General features: G+C 44.2%; 1 protein-coding gene and 3 non-coding genes across 4 annotated transcripts; 1 reads left to right on the top strand and 3 right to left on the bottom strand.

Annotated features, from left to right (window-relative positions):
• Positions 1 to 834: 834 nt before the first annotated feature.
• Positions 835 to 906, bottom strand: trnae-cuc (transfer RNA glutamic acid (anticodon CUC)). The gene has a single exon. It is a non-coding gene; the product is annotated as a tRNA-Glu (tRNA).
• A 4,631-nt stretch (positions 907 to 5,537) lies between these two features.
• On the top strand, positions 5,538 to 11,910 carry LOC128022731 (uncharacterized). The gene is made up of 11 exons (XM_052610532.1): positions 5,538 to 5,965; positions 6,146 to 6,226; positions 6,348 to 6,458; positions 6,566 to 6,643; positions 6,766 to 6,960; positions 7,048 to 7,517; positions 7,628 to 7,955; positions 8,086 to 8,887; positions 9,011 to 9,220; positions 9,549 to 10,525; positions 10,635 to 11,910. Exons 1-11 carry the CDS (start codon positions 5,819 to 5,821, stop codon positions 11,760 to 11,762), a joined length of 4,527 nt encoding a protein of 1,508 aa, XP_052466492.1. The 5' UTR covers positions 5,538 to 5,818; the 3' UTR covers positions 11,763 to 11,910.
• A 958-nt stretch (positions 11,911 to 12,868) lies between these two features.
• trnae-cuc (transfer RNA glutamic acid (anticodon CUC)) lies at positions 12,869 to 12,940 on the bottom strand. The gene has a single exon. It is a non-coding gene; the product is annotated as a tRNA-Glu (tRNA).
• A 1,902-nt stretch (positions 12,941 to 14,842) lies between these two features.
• Positions 14,843 to 14,914, bottom strand: trnae-cuc (transfer RNA glutamic acid (anticodon CUC)). Its single transcript has one exon. It is a non-coding gene; the product is annotated as a tRNA-Glu (tRNA).
• Between the last annotated feature and the right edge of the window lie 564 nt (positions 14,915 to 15,478).

Genomic DNA, 15,478 nt, shown 5'->3' on the forward strand with positions numbered 1-15,478 from the left:
CCAGGGGTTGACCCAAGTTTTTCCTCTAGATAAAGATTGCCGTGTGTGTTTTCAAATGGATGACACGAGTATTTTCACTTGGACAAGAGCTTAATTACCAGTTTGAGGAATCAATTCTGCAATCACAGGAATCTGCCCAAATACACTGAACCCCCGGGTTGAGTGAAAAAACAGATTCCCTGAATGCATACAACACTATATAATTCAGAAAACCGTCCTTTTGGATAATTCTTGTTTTGCCAAATTATTATCACATTGTTACAGTCACAGAACTAAAGCAACAGGCCACTAAAAGGTCCTGCGCCCACGCTGACCACATGTATGGAAAGTGCGCCAGAAGCCCATGGCCAGTTTAAAGTGTCCAAATCCCATATGGTCTAGCGGTTAGGATTCCTGGTTTTCACCCAGGCGTCCCGGGTTCAACTCCCGGTATGGGAATGCATGATCCTTTTTGCTTCCCTCCTCAAAAATCCAGCAAATCTTCCTGCACCAGAAGTGACTTTTTGGCCAGCAGTAGAGCTACAGAACCCTGATATGTCGAGGTTCTGATCCAGCAAATCTTCCTGCACCAGAAGTGACTTTTTGGCCAGCAGTAGAGCTACAGAACCCTGATATGTCGAGGTTCTGACTAGCCCTTAGCCCCTTCGATAGCTCAGCTGGTAGAGCGGAGGACTGTAGGGTGGAGTGTTGGCCATCCTTAGGTCGCTGGTTCAACTCCGGCTCGAAGGAGGTGTTTTTTTCATGTTCCCACCAATGTTTTGGCTTGGAGCTGGCTTTCTCACAGCTGTCAGCAGAGCTTGAATTCGCAGACCACAATTGGAAGGCAAAAGAGCTTTCCCTGACCGGGAATCGAACCCGGGCCGCGGCGGTGAGAGCGCCGAATCCTAACCACTAGACCACCAGGGAGGGATGGTGGGCTGGAGGGCTCGTGGGCTGGTGGGCTGGTGGGCTGGTGGGCTGGAGGGCTGGTAGTCTGTTCTCTTGATAACAAGGTGAGAATGAGCAGACATCAATGCTTGCCACCGTCACATCGAAAACCAAGAAGTCTGTAACAATCGGGGGTATTTACTAATGGTGGGCCAGTGGCGCAATGGATAACGCGTCTGACTACGGATCAGAAGATTCTAGGTTCGACTCCTGGCTGGCTCGCTCTGTGCTTGTTTTTCTCCGGCTTATTTTGTTGTTGTGTTTTTTTTCTCCAAAGTCCAAAAGAAAAGGCAACTCTCTAGGCATTCTTCTATTTTTTACAAAAAAAGGCACATTCTGCACACCCATTCCGATGTCTAGGGGAGACACGGACATGCTTTGGTATTGCCCTTCGTCTCACAAAATGCAGGCTGGTGGGCCAGTTGATTCTAGAATGAACAATTTCATCGCTACTCTGTAACCACTTTACTACTTTGAAGGGTGCAATGCCATGTGGTTTTGATGTCACAGGCTTGCCATTTTGAAGCCTTATCACTAATTGCCACCTGGACATTGAGAATAATTTGTTATCTGCATTAAACTGAACGAGCGAATAATCAGCAATTTTGCGGATTAAAAATTGGTCTCACTTTCATTATTAACCTCACAACATGTCAGTTTTGTACCTTGACAGACCGACGATAGGCAGTTTGTCCTCTAGATAACGGTTGCCATGTGTGTTTTCAGATGCATGACACAAGTATTTTCACCTGGACAAGACCTTAATTACCAGTTCGATGTATAAATTCAGCAATCACAGGATTCTGGCCAAAAAACTGAACCATGTGTGAGTCAACAAACATGTCCCTTGAATGCATGCAACACTATATATTTCAGTAAACCGTCCCTTCGGATGATTCTTGTATTGCCAAATTATTATCACATTGTTACAGTCACACACCAAAAGCAACAGGCCACTACAAAACCCTGCGCCCACACTGGCCACATTTATGGAAAGTGGCCCACAAGCTTGTGGCCAGTTAAAGCTGGCCAGTTCCCATATGGTCTAGCAGTTAGGATTCCTGGTTTTCTCGTACGCAGCCAGGGGTTGACCCAAGTTTTTCCTCTAGATAAAGGTTGCCGTGTGTGTTTTCAAATGGATGACACGAGTATTTTCACTTGGACAAGAGCTTAATTACCAGTTTGAGGAATCAATTCTGCAATCACAGGAATCTGCCCAAATACACTGAACCCCCGGGTTGAGTGAAAAAACAGATTCCCTGAATGCATACAACACTATATAATTCAGAAAACCGTCCTTTTGGATAATTCTTGTTTTGCCAAATTATTATCACATTGTTACAGTCACAGAACTAAAGCAACAGGCCACTACAAGGTCCTGCGCCCACGCTGACCACATGTATGGAAAGTGCGCCAGAAGCCCATGGCCAGTTTAAAGTGTCCAAATCCCATATGGTCTAGCGGTTAGGATTCCTGGTTTTCACCCAGGCGGCCCGGGTTCAACTCCCGGTATGGGAATGCATGCTCCTTTTTGCTTCCCTCCTTAAAAATCCAGCAAATCTTCCTGCACCAGAAGTGACTTTTTGGCCAGCAGTAGAGCTACAGAACCCTGATATGTCGAGGTTCTGACTAGCCTTTAGCCCCTTCGATAGCTCAGCTGGTAGAGCGGAGGACTGTAGGTTGGAGTGTTGGCCATCCTTAGGTCGCTGGTTCAACTCCGGCTCGAAGGAGGTGTTTTTTTCATGTTCCCACCAATATTTTGGCTTGGAGCTGGCTTTCTCACAGCTGTCAGCAGAGCTTGAATTCGCAGTCCACAATTGGAAGGCAAAAGAGCTTTCCCTGACCGGGAATCGAACACGGGCCGCGGCGGTGAGAGCGCCGAATCCTAACCACTAGACCACCAGGGAGGGATGGAGGGCTCGTGGGCTCGTGGGCTGGTGGGCTGGTGGGCTGGTGGGCTGGAGGGCTGGAGGGCTGGTGGGCTGGTGGGCTGGAGGGCTGGTAGTCTGTTCTCCTGATAACAAGGTGAGAATGAGCAGACATCAATGCTTGCCACCGTCACATCGAAAACCAACAAGTCTGTAACAATCGGGGGTCTTTAATAATGGTGGGCCAGTGGCGCAATGGATAACGCGTCTGACTACGGATCAGAAGATTCTAGGTTTGACTCCTCGCTGGCTCGCTCTGTGCTTGTTTTCCTCCGGCTTATTTTGTTGTTGTGTTTTTTTTCTCCAAAGTCCAAAAGAAAAGGCAACTCTCTAGGCATTCTTCTATTTTTTCCAAAAAAAGGCACATTCTGCACACCCATTGCGATGTCTAGGGGAGACACGGACATGCTTTGGTATTGCCCTTCGTCTCACAAAATGCAAGCTGGTGGGCCAGTTGATTCTAGAATGAACAATTTCATCGCTACTCTGTAACCGCTTTACTACTTTGAAGGGTGACAACATGTCAGTTTTGTACCTTGACAGACCGATGATAGGCAGTTTTTCCTCTAGATAACGGTTGCCATGTGTGTTTTCAGATGCATGACACAAGTATTTTCACCTGGACAAGACCTTAATTACCAGTTCGAGGTATAAATTCAGCAATCACAGGATTCTGGCCAAAAAACTGAACCATGTGTGAGTCAACAAACATGTCCCTTGAATGCATGCAACACTATATATTTCAGTAATCTGTCCCTTCGGATGATTCTTGTATTGCCAAATTATTATCACATTGTTACAGTCACACACCAAAAGCAACAGGCCACTACAAAACCCTGCGCCCACACTGGCCACATTTATGGAAAGTGGCCCACAAGCTTGTGGCCAGTTAAAGCTGGCCAGTTCCCATATGGTCTAGCAGTTAGGATTCCTGGTTTTCTCGTACGCAGCCAGGGGTTGACCCAAGTTTTTCCTCTAGATAAAGGTTGCCGTGTGTGTTTTCAAATGGATGACACGAGTATTTTCACTTGGACAAGAGCTTAATTACCAGTTTGAGGAATCAATTCTGCAATCACAGGAATCTGCCCAAATACACTGAACCCCCGGGTTGAGTGAAAAAACAGATTCCCTGAATGGATACAACACTATATAATTCAGAAAACCGTCCTTTTGGATAATTCTTGTTTTGCCAAATTATTATCACATTGTTACAGTCACAGAACTAAAGCAACAGGCCACTACAAGGTCCTGCGCCCACGCTGACCACATGTATGGAAAGTGCGCCAGAAGCCCATGGCCAGTTTAAAGTGTCCAAATCCCATATGGTCTAGCGGTTAGGATTCCTGGTTTTCACCCAGGCGGCCCGGGTTCAACTCCCGGTATGGGAATGCATGCTCCATTTTGCTTCCCTCCTCAAAAATCCAGCAAATCTTCCTGCACCAGAAGTGACTTTTTGGCCAGCAGTAGAGCTACAGAACCCTGATATGTCGAGGTTCTGATCCAGCAAATCTTCCTGCACCAGAAGTGACTTTTTGGCCAGCAGTAGAGCTACAGAACCCTGATATGTCGAGGTTCTGACTAGCCCTTAGCCCCTTCGATGGCGGTACCTGACAACCACAAGTCTGTAAAATTAATCCAATAGTATGCCGACTTCTATCTTTTAAAAACCAATCACGTTATGACCTCTATCTTTTGAAAACCAATCACGTTACGATCTCTATCTTTTGAAAACCAATCACGTTACGACTTCTATCTTTTAAAAACCAATCACGTTACGACTTCTATCTTTTATAAATCAATCACGTTGCGATCTCTATTTTTCCGCGTCCAATGAAATGGCAAGGTCTATTTCTCATACACCAATCACGCACGTCCTCGCCAATTGCATGTAATCTCCGCTCAGGTAACGTTAAATTATTTACATTCCGCTCATGTATGTTATTTATATCTTGATATGAATGAAATGGTTTAGGATTTTTGTTCTTTAGGAATAGCAAGATTGGCCATGTAAATTAGCCTATGATTACCGCTTGATACTACGTAACGTCAACTGTCACTGATGTGTAAATACTATTACGACCGGAGCTAACGTAACTGTAAATATGTAGAATTTAACCGATTAACAAGTTTTCTCAATGAAAAAAAAATGCTTTTTATTTAATTGTAATAAGGTTCCACAGCTTTTTCCAAATGCGGCATTTGAACACACAAAATAAATTTGGAAAATGTTAATGTTTTGTTTAACTTTTACACGTATGTTATATGTTTGTACATATGTTATGACCAGTCAAAAGAAGTGAATGGATAAGTTTATACATTCAGGTTCATGCCCTTATCACATGGACACAGTTGAAAGACCACAATATGTTTAATCTGAGTATTTGTTTTAGTCAAATTAATCCATAATGCTATATATTTATTTATTTATTTATACTCATAAACGTGTTGTATGAGCCTAGGTCATTGAGACATACAGCCATAATAGAAAGATCTATCACAACTTGTTAAGACTCTATGTAATTGTTCTTATACTTTTATTCTTGTTATAATCTTATTATATGTATTTTTTTATATTTGTACAAACATACACACATACATACAAACATATATATATATATATATATATATATATATATATATATATATATATATATATATATAAATGTTATATAATTGTTTTGACATTATATATATGACTGAATTGTGCAATTGAAATGTTTCCTCTTGGCATGAATATAGCCCCTGCTGCTGACATGGCATTAAATAATAAATAAATAAATCACAACATGTTATATGTAAGATAATATGTGTATTATAATGAACTTATAATCTGCTATAATATGGCGGTCGTTCTGGACCAGGAACACAACTAGCTATCATGAAATGAACACAACAGGAGGGTAAATGCTACAGGCTACAATGGCAGTTAGTGTAACGTGTTATGTAGTGTTTCAGGCAACGACATGGCTTCAGCTAAGTCTCACAAAGGCATGAGTAATGCTGAATGGCTTGCGCGTCTGGAGAGTTTTGCCCAAACAGGAGTTTGGCCATCTACACAGGGGAATAGACCTTCTCCCCGACAAAAAAGATGGCATGAGATGTATCAGAAGGTAAGTTATGCAGCTAGATTCATGGGCAAACTAACAAACTTTTTTGACAATACATTGTGGTATTTTTATTTATGTGTATGGTTAAGTAATTACATGTAAATACAATGTTATATTGATATAATTATGATGACTTATTGCTGTTTTGAGATCCAGTGTCAGAGGTATAATTCATGTTCACAGATAGAAAAGTGCCCTCTGCAAATGAGGGGACAGACCACTCTTCTGAAGGAAGCTCAGACATGTATTTGTGGCTTTCACAAGGTAACTTCAATTAGCCTGGTTCAAGTTGCATAAATAGATAGATGTGTTTGCAACATCAATGTGTCTTTATATCTAAAATCACATTAGGAAGACTGTTTTGTACTTTATGCATGTGTCACAGGTTCATCCACCAGTCACAGGGGAAGCATCACAGAGCACCCCGGCCCAAAGCACACCCTCTGTCAGCGATGTGTCATGTCCTGCAAAGAGACCTAAACTGACATTGTCAATGGTAAGCAGACCACACTATTGCATGCATCACTGCAGATACTGAAACATCTCAACCTTTAACTATAGTGTTAGGGTTTTGTTATCACTAACCATGACAAATCTTTTTAGTTTGAAAAGTCAAGGTTTGGAGGCTCACATGTGGCAGCAGCAAAACCTAATTTGAGCACCCAGAGGAAAACCTCTCAGGTTAATATTAAAAGACATCAAGACTTTTATAATGTCATCATGACTTTATCACTATGTAATTTTAATGTATTAAAAACATGGCAATCCCCTTAATAAATTATTCATAATGTTTGACTCCACAGATGTTAGAGCACTCCAGTTCAGCTACAGTTTCATGTCCACCCTCTGATCCTCATCCTCCTCCATCCCCCAAACCTCATCAGCCCGTCATCCAGTCCTCCTCTTCCTTCTTCCTTCCTCCACCTCAGAGTTCACAACGCATCAAAAAAACAGCAACGCCATCAACTGTTTCTGAGAATACTGTTGTGAGGAGCCCAGTAAGATCTCATTCAAAATATATACATGTCTTCATCATTTAATGCTCTCTTAGCTTTTATTTAAACCAGTGTTTTTTATAATATCAGCAGGTCTCATCTCAGCCAGAAGATCTCCCCCTTCTGTGGCCACAGACAATGCCACAGCAAGACCAGAAGTGGGTGTCAGAAGCACTTTTTAGGGTTGGTGCAAAGGGAAAGCTGGAGCTGCGTGAAAACCTACAGTTGTGGTATCACCCCCCACCACCAGCCCTGTTGTACCACCAAGCTCCAACACCTGATAGGTTTTTTTCACAGCGTCTCTTGCTCTGGATGCCATATAAGCTGTGGAAGGTGCGGCTCCAGTGTACTAACCCTGCCTGTGCCAGGCAACAGCTGTGTGGTGGTGGACTGCACAGGAGGGTACGACAGGTGTTAGACATTGACAGATACTACAACCTGGTGACAGAGACCCTGATCTGCACCAGGTGTAGAACCAGCTATCTGTCCTGGAGTCAAGCTGTGCTGCAGCAGTTGGACCTGGCCCATCGATCTGAATTCAGGGTCATCCTCACACGCAAGTAATTATTTTGCAGTCATTTTCACTTATGTGCTACCCTTTCTGATAAATATTTCCTACAATAATTAGATACCTTATAATAAGATACTTAAATGAATGCTTTTTTCCAAGGTATGCCTGTGACATTCGGGTTCTTCGCTTGCTGCGTGAGAGGGGCATGGGGAATGGCCCAGTGAGGATCATCGGCCAGCTGAGAGAGAACCACAGTGAGGAGTGGTTGAAACGTGCGCTTCGGTACACATCAGAGTGTGTGGCCTTTTTTGATAATCGTGGCCTGCATCCGCTGCACTTCCAGGAGCCACCACCACTTGCTTCAGTACCCAGCTACAAATGGCTCCTCACTGTATATAGTCAGGACATTCTCAACAGGCTCGATCACATAAAGGCCAGCATAACATCCACGTATGGATCAATCTTAAAAATGGATTCAACTAAGAAGGTCAGATAAGCTGCTTAATTGACTGTACCCTTATCTATAATGTATTGTTAGACCAAGAGAGCTTTATTTTGTCAGTGTAACTGATTTGGATGCATGTTGTATTATTTGCTACGCTTATTGTTTCTTTCAGATCACCAAGAAGTTGAGTGGGCCTGCGAAAGGCACAGCACAGTGGCTTACCTCAGTGGGCAATGAGATAGGTCAGGTGCTGATGAGTGTCCTGACTGCGAATGAAGGGGCTGGGTTAGACCTCATGGCTGCAGGGCTCATGGAGCGATACCGGAGTGCTGGTGTTGATCCTCCCACTATCATTTATGTGGACTGTGATTGTTGCAAGAAAGTGGGAGAGACTAAATTGAAGAGGCGGTTCAGCGGCTGGCCAGATGTCATCGTCCGCCTAGACATTTGGCATTTTATGCGACGTCTGGCAGTAGGGTGCACCACTGACGCCCACCAGTTGTACCCTACTTTTATGGCAAGGCTGTCATCCTGTATTTTTGAGTGGGATGCAGGGGATCTCACTCTGCTGAGACAGGCCAAAAGGGAGCAACTCATCCAACAGGGCTGGCCTACTCTGTCGGAGGCAGAACTGGACCATCATTTAACTAAAGCTGAGCTGCTCCAGCACTGCAGGAGGAGAACACGGGGAGAAGAAACCACTTTCCGCCTCCTTGATATGCTCATCAGAGAGCTCATGGGTGGCAAGGGGAATGATGCTCTTGGTGTTCCTCTACTTGACAGTGTGAGAATGCAGCACATCTGGAATGTCCAGAGGCGGCACATCACCTGTATCCAAGACCCTCCAAATGTGCCGCTCTATACTGAAACTGGAACTACAAGCAAGGGTGGGGTGGTTCTAAAAACTTATCGTTGTGCCAGAGGCTCCACATCCCTGGAATCATTTCACTGCCACCTAAACAGATTTATTCCAGGTTTGTCATGTCAGAATATACCACATTTTGCCACTAATTCCTGTTTATCAAGATATTTGCAGATTAAATTTTATGTTTTGCATTTTCTCAAAGCAATATTTGGCTTTCTATTTCTTTTTCTAGGGAACAGCGCAAACAGCCTGAACTTCCAGATTTATCTCCTGGAAGGTTTATTACGCTGGAATCAGGACCGGGCTGAAGCTGCTGTTGCAGATGGAGGTTCAACTCTGCGCTCTTACACAGGGGAGCTGGTTTACTCTGTCAATGAGAACTACAATAAGTTGTATGGCAGGAAATTGGTCCCTAGCTTCACTCCACCTGCAGTATACACAGGTAAAAATATTTTGATAAATGCAGCTCATGATGTAGCATGTTTTTGGTAAAATTACAAGTGCTTTTGGACAATAATAATGTAATTTTGACATATCAGAGAAAAATTATACTACCAGAATATTTATACATTATTCTGTGTTCTAGGTTTCAGGGCAGAAAATAAAATACATAGTAGAATATAGAGTAATCCTGTCTTTTTATGATACCCTCTGAATTAGATATATATTGTTCATACAGAAGTGGACAACAAAATATTTACTGCATTTCTAAATAAACCTTTCTGCATAATTTCCATTAAAAATGTTTCCTGTTACAAATATTTCCTCAGGGGAGCTCATTGGAGTACAGTACTTGTTGAGGCAGAATAGTCAGCCCCTGGAGGACATGTGCCCTACCTCTGATAGGACCTCTCAATTGCTGGAGGAGATAGATGTGGAGGAGCAAGTGGAAAAGGATGAGGGTTTCATTGATTTCTTTGGAGAGGAAGCCACAGTGGCAAATCTTGTGGCATCAGATGACTTAGTCCTTTCAGGTCCACCAGTTCTACCAGCTGCACCAGTTCCCAGTGTCCAGGCTCCTACAGCTGCACCACTGCCCAGTGTCAAAATTCCACCACTGCCCATTGTCCAGACTCCACCACTGCCCAGTGTCCAGACTCCACCATTGCCCAGTGTCCAGACTCCACCACTGCCCAGTGTCCAGACTCCACCATTGCCCAGTGTCCAGACTCCACCATTGCCCAGTGTCCAAACTCCACCACTGCCCAGTGTCCAGACTCCACCACTGCCCAGTGTCCAGGCTCCACCACTGCTCAGAGTCCGGGCTCCTTCAACTGCACCAGTGCCCAGTGTAGCTGCATCACTGCTCAGTGTCCAGGCTCCACCATTGTTCAGAGTCCGGGCTCCTTCAGCTGCACCAGTGCCCAGTGTCCAGGCTCCACCACTGCTCAGAGTCCGGGCTCCTTCAGCTGCACCAGTGCCCAGTGTAGCTGCACCACTGCCCAGTGTCCAGACTCCACCACTGCCCAGTGTCCAGGCTCCACCACTGCTCAGAGTCCGGGCTCCTTCAGCTGCACCAGTGCCCAGTGTAGCTGCACCACTGCCCAGTGTCCAGACTCCACCACTGCCCAGTGTCCAGGCTCCACCACTGCTCAGAGTCCGGGCTCCTTCAGCTGCACCAGTGCCCAGTGTAGCTGCATCACTGCTCAGTGTCCAGGCTCCACCACTGCTCAGAGTCCGGGCTCCTTCAGCTGCACCAGTACCCAGTGTCCAGGATCCTTTAGATACACCAGTGCCCTCAGCAATGGTAAAATTTCCTTTTCTATACGAATTGTCACTCATTTAGTTATCTGCCATTAAGCAGTAAACTTACTTAACAGCATGTAAATACCTAACCAACAGTTATATATTTCCAGGCTGTTGACGAACACTGCATTCCTGGAATGGACCGGGTGGATGCGTTGGCAGAGTGTCTGGTGGAGCTGCGCACACAGACAAGCCTCACACTTACCAACCAACAAGTTGCGACCATTGTGGGTCTGTGGCAGAACCTGGACAAATTTGATAAAGACAGGGTGGTGTATGCTGCTCGTCATCAAGACAGGCTACTTACAGGACGTTTTAGGTCCCCAAAAAAGAAAGCTGTCTTCACTCCTGGTGTCGACAGCACAAAAAGGTGTGTTTTGGGTTCTAGCGGCTCTCCAGCACAGTGGCCTAATTGCTGTCGCCTTGTTGAAATGATTTTCATAAGGTTATGTAACATCCACCGAAGCCCCAAGAAACAGCGGACAGAATGTCTGTCTAGATGGGATCTCATTCTTCGTGATTACAGAAAAATTCGGCAGCTAATCCTGAGCAATGGAACGGTGATGAGTGACACAACCCTTCAGCTAGTTGAGGTAAATCAGAGGACCCTTACGACATGGCACAATAACCGTTTAAAGGGTCAGGAGGTCTCCTTGCTGTTGCAAGGGCTGGACCTTCCAGAGGCACGTCCAGTGGCTTTGGATGTTTTGCCTCCAGCACGAGTACAGCCTGTTGTGCCTCCACAATATAGCCACCAGTTGCATACCTACCAGATGCCACCAGACACAGCTGGACAGGCAAAGACAAAGTTTAGAAAGATTGCGCCCTCAGCTACCTGTACATCTGCCACAGCAACTTCAATCTGGCCATCAGCCGTACACCCTCAGCGTTCAGCCACGTCCAGCCAGCTAAGGACAATTTGTCCCAGGCCGACAGCACCACACCCATTGGTTCCTGACACACCCACTGCCCCTGTTGTGTCTCAGATGTTTCTGGTGCCCTGCCCAGCCCCATTTTCCACCATTAACCCTGGAGCAATTTCCTCTGAGCCACCTGCAAATGACACAGCCACTCCAACCAAACGATCGTACAATCGCACTGTAAAAGCAAATTCGTGCAGAAAGTGTGGCCAATTTCGTACTCAAGAAACTGGCCATAGCCAGTACAAAGGCAAAATATATTGCCCTAATAAAGAAACAATTACGAAGGAGCAGTGGTTACAGATTATGAGAAGATAACTCATTTATTTATGTGTGATACATTCATTTTGTTCTCTTGGTTGGATCTGTTCTGTTTTTTATCTTCCAGCCATATTTAATGTTAAAGAGTTATACTGTGCACTTTTTTTTATCTTGTATTATTATTATTATTATTATTATTATTATTATTATAAACATGTGGGTATGTATGTGAATACACTATAATACATATGGAAATATATATACATATTAAATAAAGTTAAACTATTATTATTATTATTATAGAAAGGTTTATGTGTAGAGGAAGCAGTATAAAGTAAAATACCAAAATGTGTAGATTTTGATGTATATATTTATATATTTTTTGTACTTATTTTATATAGCGTGTGCACTTAAAATTCTTAATTTTATATTGAATTTAGTACTTTTCCTACATTTTTTTAAATATGTATATAGTTAATAAATATATTTCTCTTTGACTGGTGTGTTGTATTTATTTGTTTTATTGAATGTAATGACATTCAGTTTACAGTTAAATTCAGTGTCACGTGTAGCTTTGCAGTAAGTAATATGATACAATAAAGTGTGAATGCCGTAATAAGGAGGTTATTTTGTCCCTACTGCCACAGGAAATGATTGCCTTAATAAATGCACTTTGACTAATGATAATGATAATGAGAATAAAATAAAAATCAATCTTAGAAACGAAAGAATTATTAAATCAAAAACATTACTGTCAAAATCAATCTTAGAAACGAAACAATAATTAAATTCAAATACATTACTTTTAAAATCAAACTTGGACACGAAACAATCGATTTACGATTTTTAACAAATACACGCATAACTTTATGTGACAGCGTGGATTCGAACCTACGATTTCCTGAATTTCTCGCGCTTCTCTTCCTCCCTCTCCCCTCTTCCCCCCCTTCTTATACAGACAATTGTTCCCCAGCTTTGGCGGAGCTGGTAGAGCGGAGGACTGTAGGTTGGAGTGTTGGCCATCCTTAGGTCGCTGGTTCAACTCCGGCTCGAAGGAGGTGTTTTTTTTCATGTTCCCACCAATTTTTTGGTTTGGAGCTGGCTTTCTCACAGCTGTCAGCAGAGCTTGAATTCGCAGTCCACAATTGGAAGGCAAAAGAGCTTTCCCTGACCGGGAATCGAACCCGGGCCGCGGCGGTGAGAGCGCCGAATCCTAACCACTAGACCACCAGGGAGGGATGGTGGGCTGGAGGGCTGGAGGGCTGGTAGTCTGTTCTCCTGATAACAAGGTGAGAATGAGCAGACATCAATGCTTGCCACCGTCACATCGAAAACCAACAAGTCTGTAACAATCGGGGGTTTTGCTAATGGTGGGCCAGTGGCGCAATGGATAACGCGTCTGACTACGGATCAGAAGATTCTAGGTTCGACTCCTGGCTGGCTCGCTCTGTGCTTGTTTTTCTCCGGCTTATTTTGTTGTTGTGTTTTTTTTCTCCAAAGTCCAAAAGAAAAGGCAACTCTCTAGGCATTCTTCTATTTTTTACAAAAAAAGGCACATTCTGCACACCCATTCCGATGTCTAGGGGAGACACGGACATGCTTTGGTATTGCCCTTCGTCTCACAAAATGCAGGCTGGTGGGCCAGTTGATTCTAGAATGAACAATTTCATCGCTACTCTGTAACCGCTTTACTACTTTGAAGGGTGCAATGCCATGTGGTTTTGATGTCACAGGCTTGCCATTTTGAAGCCTTATCACTAATTGCCACCTGGACATTGAGAATAATTTGTAATCTGCATTAAACTGAACGAGCGAATAATCAGCAATTTTGCGGATTAAAAATTGGTCTCACTTTCATTATTAACCTCACAACATGTCAGTTTTGTACCTTGACAGACCGACGATAGGCAGTTTTTACTCTAGATAACGGTTGCCATGTGTGTTTTCAGATGCATGACACAAGTATTTTCACCTGGACAAGACCTTAATTACCAGTTCGATGTATAAATTCAGCAATCACAGGATTCTGGCCAAAAAACTGAACCATGTGTGAGTCAACAAACATGTCCCTTGAATGCATGCAACACTATATATTTCAGTAAACCGTCCCTTCGGATGATTCTTGTATTGCCAAATTATTATCACATTGTTACAGTCACACACCAAAAGCAAAAGGCCACTACAAAACCCTGCGCCCACACTGGCCACATTTATGGAAAGTGGCCCACAAGCTTGTGGCCAGTTAAAGCTGGCCAGTTCCCATATGGTCTAGCAGTTAGGATTCCTGGTTTTCTCGTACGCAGCCAGGGGTTGACCCAAGTTTTTCCTCTAGATAAAGGTTGCCGTGTGTGTTTTCAAATGGATGACACGAGTATTTTCACTTGGACAAGAGCTTAATTACCAGTTTGAGGAATCAATTTTGCAATCACAGAAATCTGCCCAAATACACTGAACCCCCGGGTTGAGTGAAAAAACAGATTCCCTGAATGCATACAACACTATATAATTCAGAAAACCGTCCTTTTGGATAATTCTTGTTTTGCCAAATTATTATCACATTGTTACAGTCACAGAACTAAAGCAACAGGCCACTACAAGGTCCTGCGCCCACGCTGACCACATGTATGGAAAGTGCGCCAGAAGCCCATGGCCAGTTTAAAGTGTCCAAGTCCCATATGGTCTAGCGGTTAGGATTCCTGGTTTTCACCCAGGCGTCCCGGGTTCAACTCCCGGTATGGGAATGCATGATCCTTTTTGCTTCCCTCCTCAAAAATCCAGCAAATCTTCCTGCACCAGAAGTGACTTTTTGGCCAGCAGTAGAGCTACAGAACCCTGATATGTCGAGGTTCTGATCCAGCAAATCTTCCTGCACCAGAAGTGACTTTTTGGCCAGCAGTAGAGCTACAGAACCCTGATATGTCGAGGTTCTGACTAGCCCTTAGCCCCTTCGATAGCTCAGCTGGTAGAGCGGAGGACTGTAGGGTGGAGTGTTGGCCATCCTTAGGTCGCTGGTTCAACTCCGGCTCGAAGGAGGTGTTTTTTTCATGTTCCCACCAATGTTTTGGCTTGGAGCTGGCTTTCTCACAGCTGTCAGCAGAGCTTGAATTCGCAGACCACAATTGGAAGGCAAAAGAGCTTTCCCTGACCGGGAATCGAACCCGGGCCGCGGCGGTGAGAGCGCCGAATCCTAACCACTAGACCACCAGGGAGGGATGGTGGGCTGGAGGGCTCGTGGGCTGGTGGGCTGGTGGGCTGGAGGGCTGGTAGTCTGTTCTCTTGATAACAAGGTGAGAATGAGCAGACATCAATGCTTGCCACCGTCACATCGAAAACCAACAAGTCTGTAACAATCGGGGGTATTTACTAATGGTGGGCCAGTGGCGCAATGGATAACGCGTCTGACTACGGATCAGAAGATTCTAGGTTCGACTCCTGGCTGGCTCGCTCTGTGCTTGTTTTTCTCCGGCTTATTTTGTTGTTGTGTTTTTTTTCTCCAAAGTCCAAAAGAAAAGGCAACTCTCTAGGCATTCTTCTATTTTTTACAAAAAAAGGCACATTCTGCACACCCATTCCGATGTCTAGGGGAGACACGGACATGCTTTGGTATTGCCCTTCGTCTCACAAAATGCAGGCTGGTGGGCCAGTTGATTCTAGAATGAACAATTTCATCGCTACTCTGTAACCACTTTACTACTTTGAAGGGTGCAATGCCATGTGGTTTTGATGTCACAGGCTTGCCATTTTGAAGCCTTATCACTAATTGCCACCTGGAC

This window comes from Carassius gibelio, chromosome A11, assembly GCF_023724105.1.
Source record: "Carassius gibelio isolate Cgi1373 ecotype wild population from Czech Republic chromosome A11, carGib1.2-hapl.c, whole genome shotgun sequence".
Lineage (NCBI taxonomy): Eukaryota > Metazoa > Chordata > Actinopteri > Cypriniformes > Cyprinidae > Carassius > Carassius gibelio.